Genomic DNA, 15708 nt, shown 5'->3' on the forward strand with positions numbered 1-15708 from the left:
CTACCTGAACAGATTTTGATGAAACTTGGCAGTGCTTGGCAGCTTGTGTATAATAATAACACATTACCTAAAGTGTAGAAAACGAAACCTTAAACTGTTCTTCTCGATTTTATTCGTTACAGCAAATAAACTGTAGAACAGTATAGACCCTTTTTCTAATCAAGGTTATAAAAATAATTTGAATAAGTAAAAGTAATTACAAAAGTACTTTTATAAAATATAAAACTATTTACTGTACCTGAGAAACGCCTAAAACTTAGGTTTAAAATAATAATTTCATTTTAATTTTTACCTAGTATCCTTTACTGTGATCTGTATAAAATTTTGGCTAGTATAAATTTTGACCTCATTTTGACAGTCATGAATTTGTTAGAAGCTGTCATATGTCACCTGTGACTTGTGAGGCTTCTCGAAATCGACAGGGTTTCTTGATTGTGTTCTGTGGTTTTTTGTGTCGGTTAATTGATATCTTTACCAGTAATAAAGTTATTTACAATACTAAAAAAGCATTAAGCTAATTAGATTTGATATATAGATCTAAATTAGAAACACAATGGGTTCGGAGACTGTAGCTACACCGCCGTCGGTATCATGGGCGCAACGAAATTCGCGTGTTTTTCTGACTTTTAATGTTGAATGTGAAAAACCTGAAATAAAAATCGAAAAACAGTTAGTATCCTTCAAAGGAATAGGTGCACCAGAGCAAAAATTATACGAAGTTGAAATTCCATTATATGCAGAAATAAACCCTGAAAAGAGTACTCAGGTTAACAAAGGGAGATTAATTGAACTAGTGTTAGCCAAAGAAAAAGCCGATAGTGTATTTTGGCCAACGCTAACTAGTGATAAGAAGAAACATCATTGGCTCAGGATTGATTTCAATAGATGGCAAGATGAGGATGAGAGTGGTGATGAACCAACGGACGACATGTTTTATAATATGATGGACAATGATAAGTATGAAAATGATGACACCAGCTCCGTGGAAGATGAAGATCTCCCAGATATAGAATAGTCTAATTAGCTTTAATGTTTGTGATCCGGATTTGATTTTATGAATTGTTAGTTTTAACTATGTAGCGATTGATACATGAAACGTCTGATTATTTGCTTAGTTGAGATAAATTGGTGCAGTATTTTACTCAACCATTGAATGAAATTTAGTACAATTGAATCTTGTTTATTATGTTATAACTAGCATTTAAAACATGTAGCATAGCTAGATTTTTATAAACCTAATATGTGGTGTGGCATTTAAACTCGTGAGTTCTTACTACTTTGTGTAATTTTAAATTCATCACTTTTTTGTTTGATAAATAAAATTATGGAAATAACTTTACATAATTTTAAATCAATAATATGTTAAACTTAATTAAGATATACGCATCTTATACTGGTGAATAAAACTTAGTTTTAATTTATAACTATGTTTCAATTATTGACTCCTATATTTTTTAAATTACTGATGACTGATTTCTTAGTTGCTGCAATATTAATAATTAAGAGTTCCTGGGTAAAAGGCATCAAAATCAATAAATAAATGTTATATGAAAATATATTTTATGTACCTACTACATATTGCCCAACAGTATGAGAGTATATTATAGAGAATATAGAAGTAGCATCTTGAGTAAACCTAACTAAATTGGTTGAGGACAACTCTATCAACTTTATACTTCTTTTTCCAAAATACCTAAAGGTTTTTAACTTTTTATTAGTATCAAAAATTACCTAATTGATAAAAAGTGGGGTAACTCTAGGTCAATTGGGATATTTGTAAAATAAAAAAGAATTTTCTGTTGAATAGGTATCGTTTTTTTTGTTATATTTTTATTGACATCTTGGTCATCAAACAAAGAAATCTATACTAATATTATAAAGCTGAAGAGTTTGTTTGTTTGTTTGAACGCGCTAATCTCAGGAACTACTGGTCCGATTTGAAAAATTCTTTCTGTGTTAGATAGCCCATTTATCGAGGAAGTCTATAAGCTATAATATATTATCATCACGCTAAGACCAACAGGAGCGGAGCAATGCGAGTGAAACCGAGGGAAACAGCTAGTCTATAGTAAGGGGGAAAGTAGATGTTGATATTAACACAGGCTTGCATTCAGTAGCAATGAGAACATAATATTGCGGATGCTCTGTAGGTATACGATATTACCCCCTTTAACCGCCATAATTTCGTTGCAAGGAACGAGAATATTCAGGAATAGAATAAAAAAAAAGGTGATGAAATAATAAACACTCATTGTAAAGCTTAATTTAATTTACGAGGTTGACCTCTATGGCAATCACAATAATCATTCTCCAATTAAAAATAGTAAACTTAAACTTAACAGCACGTCAAAATAAATTAAATACATAATTTCAATAAAAATATTTTATCTCTGGATTTTTTTAATGAAATGAAGAGACGTCAGAATAACCCTAAGAGCAATTAACCTATAGAGTTCTTATATTAAGACAGAACAAAATACATATTTTCTAATCTACTTACTCTTAGTCAATAACAGCATAAGCCAGATTGAGATAGCGATAGAGTATCTGCACTGTCTTCAAACGTAGCGCGCCGGCAGTCAGTTTGTTTTCCAACCAGCTGGTGGGCTCAGTGCGTCAAGTGTTTTTAACGAAATATTTAGAAAATATAAAGTGTACAGTGTTTCTTTTTATTTGTCAGTGTGCTAAAATAACTATTGTATGTTTAGCAACCGGCTATCACTAGTCGAATGGGAGTTTTGGATAAAAACAATGTAAAAATATCTTTCCATCGGTAAGTGATTTTCAGCAAATTGATAAATATTTATGTTTTAAACCTATTTGAAGGTTTTATCAAGCGCTTTTTTGTAATTTTATGTTGTAACTGTAACATTTACCCACTTTATGGGGTTGTGGAATATAAAATAATGAAATAATTTTTAAAAAACGTCACAATAATATCACGTTTGGCATTTTGTTTACCACCGTAGTGTTGTAACACATCTAGCGTATATTATCGATTTATGACAAAAAATCTATTTCATATTAACGTTGATTTATTTATTTTGTTTCATAAATCAGATTTATATGTAGTTGTTGTTGCAAATAATAGATGTAAATTTTTTACCGCAGGAAAATAAAACATACCACGTGGTTGTTTTATTTGCCCTATGTGTTTTAGTTTTCTTTTGTTGTTTATTAATTTCTCTTTCAGATTATTAATAAATTCATTTTGTTTTAGATTTCCAGAGCTAAATAAAAAATGGGTATAAAACGTGAGACATGAGTTGATTGGACGCCGCCACAATTCGCAATATTGTGTTCACTGCATTTCGAGCCTACGTGTTATCAAGATGGATACTCTAGAAGAATTGTGCAATCTTACGCTTACGTTTTTTTTTGTTCCTGTAGATAATAAATACATTTGATTAAAGAGAGTGAATTTTTATTTTGAAATTTTTTACACATAAGTTACCTACTTTAAATGTGTAACTATGTGAAAATTAAACGGTTGATTAGATGAGAAACTACTATTGAAATACATACTTAATATACATGCGTTTTCAAAGAAAAACCCGCATAGTTCCCATTCCTGTTGGATTTACGGGATCAAAAGTAATTTTTCCAAATTTCATTGTAATCGGTTTAGTAGTATTCGCGTGAAAGAGTAACAAACATCCATCCTCACAAACTTTCGATTTATTAGTAGGATGTTAGGAAAATGTTTTCATTAAGACTGTCCTTTTATTAACTTGTTAAAATGCTGCATGATTCCTTCATGCTGACTGTGCCTTTCTCCTCACTCCTTTAACTTTATCATCATTTCCTTCTTTATTTTAAATTACATTTCAAGTTTTAAAATTTCTTTTATAATGTACTACTTTTCCGCCCGCGTTTTTAAAGAAAATCCTGCACAGTTCCCGTTCACGTGGGATTTCCGGGATAAAACCTAACCTATGTGTGTATGTACAAAATTTCATTGTAATCGGTTCCGCAGTGAAAGAGTAACATCCCTTCTCACATAATTTCGCATTTATTATATACGTAGGATTAAACAAATAATGTATTCAACTGAAATTAATTATAAGTTTTGTTTTTTTATTATTTATTATTTCACGAAACCGTAAATGCAAAATACATTCACGATTTTATCGATTGAAGCACATCCCATCACTATCACCTTCTATCTATCTAAATACGTACCTATAGTAAAAATGGTGCCATGACTATGTTGAAACGTAGCTTGTTGTCTATAGCTGTCTCATTCTTTCATACGACGTTTTCTTTAGATAGAGAGAAACAAATATATGTAAATTGTATACGCTCGATACAAGTACTCTATAGGTTAATTGCTCTTAGGAATAACCATACAGATAAATAATAAGCGAGCTTAAAATTTTGCCACTTCTATTTACAAAATTAATAATACCTATTATATGACCGATACAATATAAATATTAAATACGATTTTCAAAATATTTTATAACAAAAATTCTATCGGAAATACTTTGGGGTCTATAATTACTATTTACAATCTCATCACAAAATGTCGCAAGAGCGACAGGTAACCTTACTTAAAAACACGTACTTCACTTACTGCCCATCACGCAAAGCAGCGACTAATATGCCTAATTCATGTCTATCTTGACCTTCAAGCAAACTATACAACAACATTTATAGAAAACTAGCTTAATTCCTAACAGACATGGCAACAAGTATTCATTTTCTATAACTAATGGAGCGCAGTTTGGTTAAATAAGTGTATGATGCTAAGTACCTAACTGCAGTTTTCATTATAATTAAGGTCACTTAAATTACATGTAACATTATTAGTTTTACTAAATGCACTATTCTACTACACCGCCGCTGTCAATGAATGTTTTCTTAGCGATTTGGTAAAGCTGTGCAGACATTTTTTCACTGGTCTCTTTAACCATTTTTGTGAAGTAACCTTCTGGATTGTTCAACAATTTGTACGGGTGATCGAATTCTACAAGTCGTCCTGCGTCCATTACCATCACACGATCCGAATCCATTATGGTATTTAGTCGATGTGCCACGGTCAATACTGTACAATCAGCGAATCGTTTTCTGATGGTTCTTTGTATAAACTCATCCGTCCTGAAATAAAATAAATATTATTTATTACACAGGCAAGTAATTTCACTTTGTTCATTCATCAGGCTCTTGATCAAAAATATTTTTATACGTTTTCTGAATACCTACTTTTGATAGTTTATAAATTAATATGAAAATGAACTAAAACTTACTTCGGATCTACATTAGCTGTAGCCTCATCCAATACAAGAATTCGATTACCACGCAGGATAGCACGAGCAAGACAAACCAATTGCCGTTGACCCAGCGAGAAGTTCGATCCACCTTCAGATACCTTGAAGTCCAGTGATGGTATGGCAGCTTTTAGGTCAACCTTTTAAATACAACAACGATTAGATAATATTTAGGAGTTCGAGAGTTTTTTAACGCCAAAAGCACAATTTAAGACTTACTGCTTCAAGAGCTCTCCATAATTGTTCGTCATCGTAAGAGTCAAATGGATCCAGATTGTATCGTATTGTCGCCGAAAATAGAACTGGTTCTTGTGGGATGATTGATATCTTAGATCTTAAATCCTGTAAAAGAACAGTTAAGTACTTAAATAGTTATCTTTTTTTTTCGAATTTCTTATATCTCAAAAAACGGTTCAAGTATAAATAAAAGTACGTTAATATTTTATATCATAAGTGTTGAAATATTAGTTTAATTGGCATAACTATAAAACAATTCATGTAAACTTTCATGTCAATTACCTGCAGAGCCAACTTTCCAGTATCAACTCCATCAATAAGTATTTCTCCTTCAACAATTGCGAGGCGGAATAATGAGGAAATGAGCGAAGATTTGCCTGCACCCGTCCTGCCAACGATACCAACCTAAAAGTTTTTGAACATTATTTTATTAAATATATCATGAAAAAGGCTCGGATCACTGTGGCCAGAAAGTAGTTTTTGAATGGGATTGCATACCTACATTTAAAAGAATTAATGTTAGGCCTATAACTAAAAAAGGCATTCATAAATTTAGAGATAATATTAATAATAAATTGCCTGGCCTGAATGATCAATCCTTTCATACTAATCCTTGTGAAATGTTTACAAATCTTTTTAATTTAATTCATAATGAGTTTGAAAAAATCTTTAAAGTTAAATCTTTAAGTATTACCAAGGATTTACCATTTAGCCAATGGGCAACACCTAGTATACACAGATGCAGGAACGTTTTATATGAGTTATATGGCATGAAGCAATATAACAAAGACTTGGCATTTCTTAGTTATGTTAGAAATTATTCAAAAACTTTTAAAAAAGTTTGTTTCACTGCCAAGTGCTTGTATGTCAGAGATAAAATACGCAACTCTGATAACAAAGTTAAAACGGTTTGGGCAATTATTAATGGTGAAATGGGCAAAAGCCAATCAAATAGTACCATAAAACTAGTTAATGCTGGTAGGGTCATTGACAAAAGTGCTGATGTTGCGCTTGCTTTTGAAGATTTTTTTAGTAGTGTCCCTGCTAGTATTACCGAAAAATTAAATTCGTCATCAGCGCTTGCGGAGTCCTACTTGAGGGTCCATGTTGCTGAGTGTAATGTATTATTTGAATTGCGACATGTGACTGCACAGGAAATTGTTAAAACTTTTAAAACATTTAACTTAAAAAAAACATGTGATCTCTGGGGAATGTCTGTAAATCTAGTAAATAATATTATAGAAAACATTGCCAACCACTTAGCGTTTATATTTAATCAATGTTGTGACTGTGGTATATTCCCTGATTTATTAAAGTTAAGTAAAGTTATTCCTTTATTTAAAAGTGGTGACCAAGAAGACTGTAATAACTATAGGCCAATTTCCATTTTACCAACTTTGAGCAAAGTCTTCGAGAAATTAATTTTAAACCAATTATATAGTCATTTTGTATCAAATGGTTTACTGCACGCCAAACAGTTTGGTTTCACAAAGGGGCGCTCTACCACTGATGCTGGAATAGCTCTTTTGTCACATATATATAAAGCATGGGAAAATTCAAAGAATGCTTTGGGGATATTCTGCGACCTTTCTAAGGCTTTTGACTGTGTAGAACATACCACTCTATTACGGAAACTAATTTTTTATGGTATTAAAGGTTTATCTCAGGACCTCATAGCTTCATATCTTCAGAACAGGGTACAAACCGTTGTTGTTAATGGAGAGAAATCTCGCGGTGCGCCGATTAACATAGGTGTTCCGCAGGGATCTATCTTAGGACCGTTTTTGTTCTTAGTATATATTAATGACCTACCTTATTATTTGCAGGATATGTGTGAAATAATACTGTTTGCAGATGATACCTCATTAATATTTAATGTGGATAGACATGACACAAATGTTGACGAAGTAAACTCTGCTCTTTTACGCATATCCAAATGGTTCACTGCTAATAATTTATTATTAAATGCAAAAAAAACAAATTGTGTTGAATTTATCCTTCCAAATGTAAAAAAGGTGAAAAGGGATATTATTTTAAACGGGGAGGTATTATACCCTGTGGATTCTACTGTTTTTCTTGGTTTGACACTAGATGAGAAGCTACAATGGGGGGCCCATGTTGCCACCACCGCTGCTAAGCTTAGTTCAGCTGCATATGCAGTTCGAAGAATAAGGCATCTCACCGATGAAGACACGGCTAGATTGGTTTATTTTAGCTACTTTCATAGCATTATGTCCTATGGAATTCTGCTATGGGGCAGGGCTGCAGATATAGAAACTATATTTATATTACAGAAAAGAGCCATACGCTCTATATATAATTTACGTGCTAGGGACTCACTAAGAGATCTCTTTAAGAATACTGGTATCCTCACAGTACCATCACAGTATATATTTAATAATATTTTATATGTACACAAAAACGCAGACTTACACACAAGAGTAGGAGATAGACACCGTTATGGCACAAGGAACCGAAATAAAATTGAAATGCCATTTTACCGGTTAGCTAAAGTTAAAAATTCATTTATGGGCCAAGGTATACTTTTTTACAACAGAATTCCTCATAGTATTAAAGAGTTTAGTAGTGCTAAATTTAAAAATTATGTAAAAAACGTATTAGTTCAGAGATCCTATTACAGCATTAAGGAATATATGGAAGATAAAAACCCATGGAGGGTTGTCGCGTAAAAACCACAGGACAGTTCTTTGGCATATTATGATATATACGTACAGTTACTTACATATTTTGTAAAATTAAATTGTAATACTGAAATGATTTAAAAGAGCAACTATGGAGTTTCTTGCCGATTCTTCTCCATAGATACTGCTTTCCGAATCGGTGGTAAATGTTAAAAATATGTATTGACGTTTCAAAAGTGCTTCTCGAAGAAGTCTAATTGAATAAATAAATGTTTGAGTTTAAATAAAGTACTTAAATATATTGATTGAGATAAATAAAGTAGTACTTATATTAATTCCAATGTAATAATTTATATTTATAGTTCGCTCTCTAACGAGGTTTCGGATGAGCTCGCAGGAAAAAGTAATTATTTCTATAACTCATAAGCTTAAGGCTCATAATATGTTATTCTGGCACATAAGTTACATCACTGCCAAGTCATAGTCAAGAGGTAGATACATCATCAAAATCCGTTCTGTGTTTTTTGCGTAAAAGATTCATCCACACAAACTTGTTTGTAATATTAGAAAGAAGATAGGAAATTATACACTATCCTATTACTGGTACTTACTTTCCAACCGCTTTCCAGAACTAGATTTAGATTTTTTAATATTGGCAAGTCTTCTGGCGTATATTTCATGAAGCAATTGCGGAATTCAATTTGACCTCTAGAGGGCCAGCCTTTAGGTGTCTCTTGAGCTGTAAATTTAGAGAACAATAAAGAATCTTATAAAATATTTAGTTCAGTTGGAATGTTTGAAAAGATTCATGGACATTTCTTTGTCATTCTCTTAACACTCGTACACTAAATGAAATAGCCTTTACCTCCTTTTTCCCATTGTGCTTCTCGTTCAATGTGGGTATATTGTAGGATTCTTTCTACACTTGTCATTTGAGAAATAACTTCGGCAGTCTGTCGGACGCCAAATTGCAGCATTCCAGTAAGAATCAGCGTTTGGGAAATAGCTAGACCGACATTGCCAGAGAAAATTGTTTCTGAAATAAAAATAAAGTAGCTATGTAGCACAGCACATTTTAGGATTTAGAGTGAATTTATTTGAACAACTTTTTTACACATATGTATGTATCTCATACAAATTTTATTATCATGTATGTAAGTCACTTGTATTAAAATTACTTACTGCTGTCAATAACGAGGAAAGCAACAATGACGATGGCCAAATAGAGAACGCATATGAAATCCAACCAAAAACCGAGAGTGACACCACTTGCCAGATAGCTACTCCATGTAGAAGTGTGTATATCCTGAAAATATTTATGCATTTATAAGATTTCTTTATAATTGAATACCTAATTGAATCATATCCCTAAATTCGTATATTAAGACAAAGCAATTATTTTTTGATAAAATATTGTAACTGAACTCCTACATGATACCTATCCTAATTTATAAAACTACGCAAAACTATGAAATTTATCATAGGACGAACGATTAAGTGTTTAGTTAAGCTGTGAGTTAAACTTACTTGGAATCTGTCAAATTCTTGGATCAACCTTTGTTGTGCTCCAGAAGATCTTATGGTGCTTATGCCATTAAGCGTAGCAGACATGTGAGAAAATACAGGACTCCTCGCTACAAGAAGATGAAAACGGGATGAGTACTTATACGTAACATAATATGGAATGCAAATTAAACTGATCAAATTAATATGCAATAACTTACTAGTGCCTTCCAATCGTTTGATAGATTGCGCAGATTTCAAATAAATTTGCAGAATAACATAGAACAACAGAAGAATAATAGTTGTCGGTAGCAGAGTCCAGACCAACGCAGCAGCATTTAATGTCAATATACTGAACATCACAAGGTAAATCTGAATACATTCCAAAAGGAAACGAGGCAGTAGTTCATCTAAAGCACCGATATCCTTTGAAAAGCGATTAAGAATACGCCCTGAAAAAAAGTTAACATTAAAATAGTAACAGAATTCGAAAAATTTACATGAAATAGAAGTACGTAGATGATTCCGCATTTGATCTGATGGAATTTATTGATTATTATTTATCGAATTACCTGACGAATTTGCATCGAAGAAACGCATAACACCACGAAGCATGGAGTGGAACATATCGTTATGGAGGTTGCGTGATGCAGTCATGCAAACTTTGAAGAACATGAAGGCTCTGGCTGTTATGAAGAATATGCAGCAAATAATCAACGTCGTATACACGTACAAATACTGAGAGGTGTTCAATGGACCGATGTAGGCATGAATGTTCAAATCTGAAAAAAATACAGCGCTTTTATTTTTGATATATAAAATCATGGAATGTAATATGTTCCTCAATCATAATAACATACATCCTCTTTTTACTGCAGTGGTTTATTTTTATTAGGTAGATACTAGCTTTCCACCCGCAGCTTCGCCCGCGCAGTCTAAGAAAAACCCGCATAGTTTTCGTTCCCGTGGGATTTCCGGGATAAAACCTATCCTATTTCCCGGGGTAAAAAGTAGCCTATGTCCTTTCTCGGGTATCAAAATATCTCTATACCACATGCAAATAGGTTCAGTAGTTAAGGCGTGATTGAGTAACAGACAGACAGAGTTACTTTCGCATTTATAATATTAGTATGGATTAATAATATTTAATATAATATTAAGTATATTATATTAGTATGGACTAAGAAAGTACGTAATAAATAAATATATCTTACTTGATTCTGGTTTAATTCCCGAGAAGTAACTTGTGAAACTGAATGTGCTGTTTTCAGGAGCTTCTATTGCATTGTAATCTTTGTTTGAGCTGTTGGTTTCTCGTTCTTTTGAACGTGTTACTTCATTAGTCCTAAAAAATTGAAAAATAATATTGTAAAATATGCTTTCTACGACAAAAAATGTCTTAATTTGTATGAATATCTTACCAGAATGTTACCCAGTAGTCACATAGTGTAGCCGATAGTTGGCCGATTATCAGAAGGATGACCATAAACAACAGGCGACCAGTTTTCCCCCCAGCTCTGAGATAAGCACCATAGACATGCCATCCCATAGAACCTGATTCTCTTTCTTCTTCTTCCAATTCTTGAACTGGCATTTCACAACCAGTTGTTGATTCAGCGAGTGAAGGTCGTCTTGTCGTGGACAACTAAAAGTTACATATTTAAATATGTAATGCGTTAATTTTCATACTAGCTTTCCGCCCGCGGATTCGCCCGCGTTTTCAAAGAAAAACCCGTATAATTCCCGTTCCCGGGATTTCCGGCATAAAACCTATCCTATGTATTAATCCAAGTTACCCTCTATATGTGTGCTAAATTTCATTGTAATCGGTTCAGTAGTTTTTACGTGAAAGAGTAACAAACATCCATACAACCATACTTACAAACTTTCGCCTTTATAATAGTAGTAGGATATACTTACAATTTATAATGCAACCAATAATTTTCATCCATTTTTAATAAGCAGTGAGTTTTTTTTATAAAATAAAAAAAATATGTACGTGTACACACGTAAGAAGTGAAACTTCTTTATGACCTTATTTTTCAAAAAATAATTTACTATATGCAACTTTACAGAAATACGTCGAATCAAGCGAGGTAGGGATAAGAAAAAGATGGCACGTAACGGAAAAATGTCACGCGTAACTAAAAAATGTTACACTAAATTTTTTTTACAACCGATAAAGAAGTTTCACTTCAAATAGCTGCTCATCTTAATATTGAAAAGTATATTTTTGTCAACGGACGTATCTATTATGAGTTTTAAACACTAACATAACACATTGAACGTCAATTTTAGTTCTACCCATGAAAATAATAACTTACTCTGGCGGAAGTTCTTCTGGACATCGGGGGAGGTTTTTCTACATCAGGGTTGGTATCGTCCTCCTGACTTGCTGATAACAATTTGGCGAAGTCTTTGCCCGAATACATTAATTCATTAAACGTGCCTTGAGCTTCTATTGATCCCTGAAAAATATATTGAAAACGATATAAAATTTTACTGGTTGCTTCCTTAAAAATTTTAAAAATAAAAGTCAAATTTGAATTATTCTTTCTACGCGGAAATATTTTAACTACTTGCCTATTTTAAGTGGATTTTCATGACAAGATTAGTGTTACAGATATGATTAGTAGATAATTGATAAGGTACTTACGTTATTCATAATAATTATATAGTCGGCAGCCTTAAGGTAATGTAACTGATGAGTAACAAGAATGCGCGTTGTGTGACGTAGATATCCGTTAATGCATTCGTCAAACAATTGACGGCCAACATGTGCGTCCACGGCTGATAGCGGGTCATCTAAAAGATATATGTCCGCCTAGAAGTACAAAAATATATGTAAACAACATACAAAAGGTAATACGAGGTGAAAAAAAGTTAAACGATGTCTATTATTAAAAAAGACGCGTGTGTGCTGACCACACGAGTCAGAAGTGAAACTTCTGTGGCAAGATTCAAAAATACCAAAATCGTCGCCTTACTCCATGACGTGACGGTATTGCTTTGAAGCGACCTTGAAATTTTACTCTCAACGTACTTAAAGAAGTTTTACTTCAAAAAAATGTGGTGTATAATACTTACTTGTCTATATACTGCTCTTGCTAAATTAATACGTGCCCTTTGACCACCAGATAAAGAGGCACCTCTCTCTCCAACTAGCGTTTGGTCTCCGTGAGGAAACTGTTGGAAATCTTTTTGTAGTGCACACACCCTTACAACCTGGATACAAAAAAAATATAAATCAATGTTATAGATCTATTTTAAAGAAATACATTTAATGTGCTCATTGCTATATTACCTCTTTGTATTTTTTAGGATTGTAAGGTAAACCAAATAATATGTTCTGCCGAACAGAAGCGACGAACAACCAGGGTTCTTGGCAAGCATAGGACAAGGGTCCGGAAAGATATATTCGGCCACTTGTCGCACGTAATTCATTTAATAGTAAATGTAGAATTGAGCTCTGAAAATGCAATAAAAAGTGGGTTAAGGTACATGTCAAAATATGCAAAAGACAATGTATAATATACATAAAAAAACTCACTTTCCCAGATCCAACTGAACCAATGATTGCGCATAGTTTTCCTTTGGGAATATTAATATTAACATGACGTAATATCACAGGTCCATTTTCTATCCATTGGGCAGATACATCTTGGATGACGATGCCATCGTCAGAATTAAAAGGTATAGCACGTTGTGATGTGGCAATCAATCCTTTCTCGTTGCAGTCAAAACCTATAAGTTGAATAAACCTATAGGTACGCTTAAAATGATTTGTTTATTATGCCCGTCAATTTGCCGGAGGTTTATCTTTAGATCATCTACTGAACTATAAAGAAACATTGAATGAGACAACGAGTAGGTACCTACGATATCTACCCAGAAAATAGATCCCTACGATTTTTTCCCATAATACTGTAAATTTCTTTGTTTTTGTTGTTGTACGTAAACAAAGCAATGGAATGTACATTCAGCACTGAATTTCTCCCGATTCGACTGCTCGACTGTTTGTTTGGATCCTTTGGGATTTGCTGGGAAAATGTATGTACAAATAAACTATAACTGCGAGGAGAATTACATCCGTGTAATATATATTGTAAGTCAAAGCTTTTTTTCATCAATAATGATAATATGTCTTATGATAAACATGTTATACGATGATAAATGGTTATGTTTTGGAATTTAATCACATTAGTCAGTCAATAAGTTTTTTATACCTGGATTGTAAATGCCTTCTTCGTCAATTTTTTTGAATGTGTTCGGGCAGAGATCCAACTCACGTAAGTTTTTCATTTTCTTATTTTCCACGTTTTCCACAAGCTTTGCGATATCAACGCCTGCTACACTTCGGAGATCTTCTCGTTCATCTGTTCCGTTATAATATTAAATTAATGTCATCATGTTATTCCTGAATTATACCACAATATTCAATCAAATGAGATAGTGTGTTTTAAAGTGACCCGTTATGCAGTTAATGTACAGCAATTTATGAATTAATAAGTGCATTGATAACAGTGATACTTAGTCAATGTTTTCGTATACCATGAAGGCTTTTATCAAAATATTAAGTATGTAGTTATTTTATAACCAGCCTTGACATCTTCATAAAAGTTATCGGAAATGATTGTTTACATCCTTATATGTAAATTTAGACTAAATACATAGTAATTTATTGATTCATAAAGTGTTCAATAATTAATGCTGACCAAAATAATAATTAACATAATTATGTGAACATATTTTTAATAAACATAAAAAAATATTAATTAACAGGATATTTTATTATTATGTTAGTATATTAGCCACATACAGATTAGTAACATGCAAACTTTTATTTACAAACCCATTAATTATTATTTGTTATAAACGGCCATAAGCAGTAAAGCACACCATAGACAACACTTTTGCGAACACTCAATCCAATACCAAAGACAAAATTTCAAAATTCAGACGGACCACAATTCGAGAAATTATTTAAAATCGTACCCAATAATAAAAGATCTTGTATACGAAGAACGGAGACATAAGACTCTAGTGACATAGAAAGACTCATTGGCAACACAATAGATAATGAAGCTTGGAGGATGTTGAACATTTGTGCCATCGGGAAAGCCTGTGAAAACCACATAAGTGGTCAATACTCATTCAGTTTACCTACTTTTCGACTTCCAAACATTTCTAACTACAAGCTAACCTCTTCCAACTGTTCTGTATTAGATTCTCAATTTTTACGCATGCAATGGCATATAACATATTGTATATTATACAAGCCGATACTGTCATAAGTAGTTTAAGGGTTATCAACAATAAAAGTCTCCGCTATAATTTGGACTTTTGCTTAATAGTAATAGCATGACTATTGCGTAGCTTTCCATGCATAGTATTTCCGAGACCAGGGTAGGTCTCACGTACCCAATAACATGAACGCCTCAAGGCGTTGTACGGATATCAGCGCCTCTGCCAAAAACGATACGGCATTCGACATTATTATCGATAAAGTGCCTTGTAGTGTATTGTAGAATTGCGCCAAAGGAAAAACCTGTAAATTAGATCACTGAAATGTTGCCACATACTCACCTATTGTACATTTTACACAATCTTATCGATCTGTATTGTCCTTATTAAGACAATATATAATTATTTCGTTACAATCCTAAAATATATTGGGGAATGATTGTTGCTCTTTTGAATAGATGGAACAAGTATGAATATATAATAGTGATTTGAATAGGTATAGGAATAACGATAAATTTATAGATAAAATAATTATCAAAACTTACAATGTCTGCTGTAACTTGATAACCGAATAATGAATATGAAAGCAGAGTTGTATACAAAGTCAATCTCTCTGTGAACACCATGAAACTGAGGTAGACCCCTCGAAGGTAGGAAGCAGACGTGATACAGCTAATTTCATTCTTGCGGGCCATGGCCACCACTTGTTCAAATGGCTTTTCCCAGGCATACATTTTGATAACCTAAAATTAAATAAAATTTTGTAAACAAAGACTGTCTCGTATGTAGTATGTATAAAAACATAGGTAACC

General features: G+C 32.8%; 2 protein-coding genes across 3 annotated transcripts in view; one reads left to right on the forward strand and one right to left on the reverse strand.

Annotated features, from left to right (window-relative positions):
* The first annotated feature begins 376 nt into the window (after positions 1 to 376).
* Positions 377 to 1421, forward strand: LOC123704963 (uncharacterized protein CG16817-like). The gene has a single exon (XM_045653481.1). The coding sequence runs from the start codon at positions 554 to 556 to the stop codon at positions 1013 to 1015; it is 462 nt and encodes a 153-aa protein (XP_045509437.1). The 5' UTR covers positions 377 to 553; the 3' UTR covers positions 1016 to 1421.
* Positions 1422 to 4345: 2924 nt separating this feature from the next.
* The window catches only part of LOC123699951 (ATP-binding cassette sub-family C member 4-like), a 33447-nt gene continuing 22084 nt past the window's right edge, over positions 4346 to 15708 (reverse strand). Inside the window, exons 6-25 of one of the 2 annotated variants that reach the window (XM_045647018.1) lie at positions 15442 to 15639; positions 14648 to 14774; positions 13879 to 14028; positions 13203 to 13396; positions 12957 to 13121; positions 12740 to 12877; positions 12309 to 12476; positions 11977 to 12120; positions 11074 to 11297; positions 10867 to 10997; positions 10225 to 10434; positions 9874 to 10104; positions 9677 to 9783; positions 9332 to 9455; positions 9015 to 9185; positions 8761 to 8888; positions 5790 to 5912; positions 5490 to 5612; positions 5250 to 5410; positions 4346 to 5100 (exon numbers count right to left, since the gene is read on the reverse strand). In XM_045647018.1, the coding sequence (XP_045502974.1) occupies positions 4827 to 5100; positions 5250 to 5410; positions 5490 to 5612; positions 5790 to 5912; positions 8761 to 8888; positions 9015 to 9185; positions 9332 to 9455; positions 9677 to 9783; positions 9874 to 10104; positions 10225 to 10434; positions 10867 to 10997; positions 11074 to 11297; positions 11977 to 12120; positions 12309 to 12476; positions 12740 to 12877; positions 12957 to 13121; positions 13203 to 13396; positions 13879 to 14028; positions 14648 to 14774; positions 15442 to 15639 (3291 nt within the window). In that variant the 3' untranslated portion in view covers positions 4346 to 4826. Of the gene's footprint in view, positions 5101 to 5249; positions 5411 to 5489; positions 5613 to 5789; positions 5913 to 8760; positions 8889 to 9014; positions 9186 to 9331; positions 9456 to 9676; positions 9784 to 9873; positions 10105 to 10224; positions 10435 to 10866; positions 10998 to 11073; positions 11298 to 11976; positions 12121 to 12308; positions 12477 to 12739; positions 12878 to 12956; positions 13122 to 13202; positions 13397 to 13878; positions 14029 to 14647; positions 14775 to 15073; positions 15201 to 15441; positions 15640 to 15708 lie in introns of both variants that reach the window. The other variant, XM_045647010.1, reaches the window with a different exon arrangement.

This window comes from Colias croceus, chromosome 2 (genome assembly GCF_905220415.1).
Source record: "Colias croceus chromosome 2, ilColCroc2.1".
In the NCBI taxonomy this organism is placed as follows: domain Eukaryota; kingdom Metazoa; phylum Arthropoda; class Insecta; order Lepidoptera; family Pieridae; genus Colias; species Colias croceus.